The 5,909-nt window shown below is 39.7% G+C and overlaps 1 protein-coding gene across 1 annotated transcript; it reads right to left on the bottom strand.

Annotated features, from left to right (window-relative positions):
• Nucleotides 1-425: 425 nt before the first annotated feature.
• LOC139660574 (E3 ubiquitin-protein ligase TRIM39-like) lies at nucleotides 426-2,189 on the bottom strand. Its single transcript, XM_071538746.1, has one exon. It carries the CDS (start codon nucleotides 1,855-1,857, stop codon nucleotides 457-459), a length of 1,401 nt encoding a protein of 466 aa, XP_071394847.1. The 5' UTR covers nucleotides 1,858-2,189; the 3' UTR covers nucleotides 426-456.
• Between the last annotated feature and the right edge of the window lie 3,720 nt (nucleotides 2,190-5,909).

A 5,909-nucleotide genomic window follows, 5' to 3' on the forward strand; every position in this document is an offset into this window, starting at 1 on the left:
ATAAATAATAACTGCCAAAGCTGAATGATGATTACAGCTGACATCTAAACACCAGTTTAGTGCATCCAACAGGAATTAGATATATATATTAAACAAATGTATATGGTAATCAAAATATCTTTTACCACAATCTTTAAGGCAGCGGGACCGATGGTCAGTTGGAAGGTTGTTGGAACACAGTTGTTAGACAAAGGGAACAAACTGAGTGCATCAGTCCTAATCATACACAGCTGGGCAGTGAGGTGGAGTGGCAGGTGAAAGGTCAAGAGGGAGGGAGTAGAGGATCATGGGAAACTGAGTTCTAGGGTGAGTAACTCTTTTCTACACACTGAAACAAAAGTCTTCTGACAGTACAACAGATTCCACTGCCACACTGACAGTCTGTCTCAATGTGTTTGAACCCTAACCCTAACCATCATATCACTATCATCTTCATCATCACTATCATCTTCATCTCTAACTGTGCTGGTCCACTGTTACAGAGACCTTCACTGGTAAAATCTTCAGAGGGAGTTCATCCCGAGTGTAAAAGAATGGAAACAGCCTGTCAGTGAAGGTGTGTGTGAAGGTGTGTATGTGTGTGTTAGTATCAGGATCAGAGAATGACAGTTTTCCTCTGTTCCAGTCCAGATGCAGTCTGATCCTCTGGAGCTTCTTCTTCACTGGAAGATCAGTGTCTGGATCTGGTGGGGAGCATGCGCTGTTTTTACCATTATATAACTCTATTGTCCATAATCCAGACCGTATGTCTCCCTTCCTCTGGACAGACTCTGCTGCCACACCCAGTTCCCAGTCTGTATTGTCTCCAACCTCAACATCCCAGCTGTGAGTTCCTGAGTTAAAGCCCTCAGATCCCAGGAGAGAGCGGTAGTAGTCAAACCTCTCTGTGTTTTCAGGAAGCTGCTGTCTCTCTCCACCTCTCACACTGGTCAGATCTTCAGACAGGATGAGATCTGGATGGGCAGTGTTTGGGTCCAGAATCACAGGAGTGTAGGAGACCATCTGCTTCATCTTGTCCCAGACTGTGAAGCTCAGGTTGCCCAGGTGTTTGGCCTCGTCTATCAGAGCTCCTGAGACCAGCTGTGGATCCTCCAGCAGGGGGCGCTGGACTCTTTCCACTGTAGCCTTGTAGTTCTGCAGGAACGAGACGTCTTCAGCTCTCAGCTCCTTCTCTATGGCTCTGACTGTGTCTGAAAGAGCTGCTATCTCTCTGCTCAGACCCTCAATCTTCTTCTTCATCGTCTGACTCTTCTGCTCCTCTTCCTCCCTCAATGCAGCGATCCTGGCCTCCTCTTCCTCTTGGAGAAACTGGTGAAGCTTCTTAAACTCCTCTTTAATCTGCCTCTCTGTGCGTCGGGCCTGGACCTTAATGTGTTTTGCTGTTTGATCACAGTTTCCTTTAACTTCATTAAAGAGCTCCAGTTTCTCCTGTAAGGGCTTCAGTGATTCCTGAAGTTCCTCCTTGTGATGCCGTGCAGCTTCATCGATGGGTCTGATTCTGTGGTTGGTGTGTGTTTCTGAATGCAGACAGACAACACACACTGTCTGCTGATGGTCCAGACAGAAGAGCTTGAGTTTCTCAGAGTGCAGACTGCAGAGAAGCTCAGATCCTGCTGAAGCTCTCTGATCTCTCTCCAGTAAGAAAGCCTCACACAGGTTCTTTAACACCAAGCTAACAGGTGGTTCACCATGTAAAGATATTTTCTTACAAATTGGACAGTCATGTATTTGTTTCTCTGTCCACCAGCTCTGCAGACAGGCTTTACAGAAGCTGTGGCTACATGACAGGACGACAGGATCTTTAAAGATGTCATGGCAGACAGGACAGGAGAAATCCTCCTCTGATATGGAAGACATTTTCTCTCTGAGTGAAGCTGAAAACTCACCAGGCAGACGGCTCAAACTGGAAGTGAGTCAGCCAGTCGTGGCACCACTCCCTCCTCTAGAAAGTTCACTGGAATTTACTTTCACTTTGAGTCGTAGTTCTCTAAATCTCCTGTTCAGTGTGTGGAGTCAGCAGCAGGTTGAAGTGGCAGTATTCCAGTATTCCAGTATTCCAGTATTCCAGTATTCCCAGTATTCCCAGTATTCCCAGTATTCCCTCCTGTAGCTGTCCTCCCTCAGTGGAAGTCGTGGGTTTGGTCTGAAGGTGAATCTTATCGTCTGTCTCTCGGTGTGTGTGTCTCTTCTCAGTGAGGAGAGGAAGAGTGACAGCCTGTTTCCTGGTTTGTGTCGGGTGAAGCAGATAAGGGGCGGAGCTTTGACATGCTTCAAAATTAAAGTGAAAGGATGAACTAAGAATGATTAACAGTCAAGGGCGTCGCTTTGAGTTGAAAAGTGGTGGAGACATAAGGGCTCAGATGACAAAACATTTTTTAAACGGTCTTCAACATATGCGATTTTAGGCAATGTAATGGGGGGATCGGTATGAGGTCAGAGTAGATAATTATGGCGAGAATTTTTTTTTTTTTTTTTTTAGCTTATGTTACTTTTTTTGACAATGCCCATTTGTTTCTTCTATATTTACATTGCATTGTATGTTTTCTTATTGTGCAAATATACCTTTCTCAAAGCGTTCTCATTTGTTAGTTAACATTTCTTGGTGCAAGCTATTTTTCAGAACATTTTTAACAAATTATGCTTTTAAAAAGTGATGGGGACAAAATTGGCCATTTCAAAAAGTGGTGGGGACATGTCCCCAGCGTCCCCAGTGTAAATGACACTTATGTTAACAGTCAATACCATGTGATTTGGCTAAGGTGACTCAAGGCAGGGGCGGATCCAAAAGGGTGGCTGTGATTGGCCAGCCTTGGTGCCACATCAAATTCTCTTGTACATCATTGACTGTTTAACTCTGATTGACACATTGCAATTGCCTGAAATGTAAGATTGTGTTGTTTTAAGTGACCAAGGCTTCCTTTTAGACAGAAAGAAGTGCTGAAGAGTGACAGGTGTTGATGTTTTGTTTCATTTTTTCCAGATATTTCACATCCAGTCCAGAGTCTGTTTTTCACCTAAATAATCAGTCAAATGAGTCTTTGCAGTGATAGAAGCTTTGTCTTGCATACACAGGAGCACTGCCACCGGGAAGTGAAACAAGTTCCAGTTACAAATCAGCAGGACGATGAAAACCATTTGGAAGAATTTAAACATCTTGACAATACTTGAAATCAATATAGACACAACCAAAGAACTTGTCATACCCAACAATAAATGGGAGTTTAAACCAATCCCAGTCTTTAACAATCATTGGGCACCCTGTAGAAATAGTCAGTTGTTTCAAATATCTGGGAACTTACATAGACAGCCACATAAATTTTACAGATAACACACATTATATTTGTAAAAAGCGTACAAGAACCTCGTGGAAAGCATCTTATCTTTTAATATGGTCATGTGGTATCGAAACCTGAATATCAGAAACAAAGGGAAACTGTCGAGAGCGGAAACACGGCTAGCAAAATCTTTGGCAAGACACAGGTGCAACTAAGCGACAAATATGTATTTAACACAAGGAAGAAAGCTGTTGACTTCACAAGTGATCCTTCCCACCTTTTGTACCCACACTTTGAGCTCCTGCTCAAAGCGTGGGTACAATTTGATAAGCTTTTTCTGCTGCCTTCTGATGTTTTTATGTTTTTTGTGTTTTCTACAATTGTCTTGTTTGTAAATCTGTGTTGTTTGTGATGAAGCCAAAGACACACATTTATTGTCCACACATTGTGGACAATAAAGTTCTAAATAACTAACTAACCTAAAGGACGGATCAGAGAGTCACAGCAACATGTTTAGGTTTCTGTTTTTCTGTATTCTGACATGAAGTCTACTGCAGGGACGCAGAGGAAATAAACCCTGATGTCAGGCTGGTCATCTGCAGGTAAAAGTCAAGACAAAGAAACCAAATGTTTTCAAATGTTTTCAGCCAATCAGGAGATCAACGGTGACTGTTTCCTTAAAATTGACTTTTTAAGCAAACAGTTTTTTTTTCACTTTTATTTATTTATTCATTTTTGCACTCTTTGAGCACTTTTTGCACTCTGTCAGTTTAAAAGAATATGTTTTTACCATCTCAGCTTCCTAATGTCCTTTTCCCTTCTGATGGTTTGAGTCAAATTCAACCATACATCAGTGTTGGGAGGAAGTTATTAACTAAAACTAAGATGAAAACAAGCTGTTAAAAAAGTCATTGTCATAAACTGAAATAAAAATTAAAGCAAGACTTTTTTTTAAATAAAACAAAATATAAAACTAAAACTGAACTAAAACTATCAATGTCTTCTCTCTGTCATCTCAATTTTCTCAGATTTTATGAATCCCTCATACTCTGTGGGTTCCTTCAGATCCCCCAGCGGAGAAAAGGGTTCTTCTGTGAACCTTTGAAATATTTTAGTAGTCTTCCAAGAAGCTCTCCAAACTGTTAGGCTCTTCAGAGAACCTTGTACAGGTTCCTGGAGGATCCCTGTTGGACCTGGCAGTTTTTAAGAGTGTACCTGTGGGCTGAAAACGGTCAGTGAACTGTAATTCCCTCTTTCAGCCTGAGGGAGGCGCTGAATCCACGTGATCAAGAACTAGAAAGTCAGTTAGTGAGGCAGGATGAGGCCGAGGCTCGCTGCAGCTTCACAGGTTAAAAAGTTGAAATCATCAGAAAGAGTTTGTCATTTGAGAGAGTTCTTACCACAGAGACTAAACAGTTTTATCTCTATGGTTCTTACAATTTGAAACCTTTCAAACCTGTAGCAACTGATAATGTAATAACTAATGTAATAAATGAGTTCAAAATGTAATAATAACCTACCTGGCAATGTAATAAATTGTGGGATAATGTAATTAAATCAGAATATTACATTAATAGGCAATTACTATTGTATAAGGAGTAGGCTATAGCTTTATTTCGTTTTTTTACCATTTGTTTATTACGATTACTTTTTATGACTTATTCAATTTTAAGTCTATATTATTATTACATTATCAGGCAGTTAGTACATCTTAAGTTGTTTAATAAATTGTTGGATAATACAAATATAATAAAGTCAAAAGCCCCCAAGTCAGTGATCAGTGATCAGAAGCCATGTTTTCTCACACTTTCCTGTCCTTTGTATTTTATTGATTGCAGTCCAAAGTAAATGTTAGTCAAACACACACTGTGTTAGAAAGGGGTTGGTTCTATGTGTTCAGGAGACTATCACCACCATGGTACAACGGTCAGGTTGTATAAAAAATGTCCCAAAGTCCAGATCGATGCATCAAAGTTTATTTGAATGTATGTTGTATATTTGTCTGTGTGGTTCTGTAATACAAGCCAAGAAGAAAAGGAATACAATAATCAATAAACACAACAATCAACCTCAATCAAATTCAATATTCAATTCAAACATTCACAAATATGACCAGTGCACATTACTACAGGTACATGAGGAATTATTAATATTGAATCAAGTTAAACTGTCACTTACCTACAAATATACTGATTAGACTATAAACTAACCAAAATAACACCAACTACAAATAATAACTGCCAAAGCTGAATGATGATTACAGCTGACATCTAAACACCAGTTTAGTGAATCCAACAGGAATTAGATATGCACATGATAATGAAAATATCTTTTACCATTAATAATCAACAATTCAAACAGTAAATAATCACTTACATTTGTCATATACACACAATCTTTAAATTCGAGATGAAATGAAAAATGCATTTTTAACCCTTTTAGATCATATCCCTGGTCATATTGTGCACCTATTTAACAATATATGCCAAATCAATTTCTTTGTATTCTTATATCAAAATCCAATCATGTTTTCTTCCTGTAAAACAAAATATGCCGTGTGCTTACGTAAGCATGAACCAACCAATTTCAACCAATAATATCATGACATCCACCCATCAATCATTCTTCAACCTG

This window comes from Centroberyx affinis, unplaced genomic scaffold, assembly GCF_046629955.1.
Source record: "Centroberyx affinis isolate AG114_WGS23_722 - 3 ecotype Tasmania unplaced genomic scaffold, CSIRO-AGI_Caff_v1 ptg003342l_1, whole genome shotgun sequence".
NCBI lineage: Eukaryota > Metazoa > Chordata > Actinopteri > Beryciformes > Berycidae > Centroberyx > Centroberyx affinis.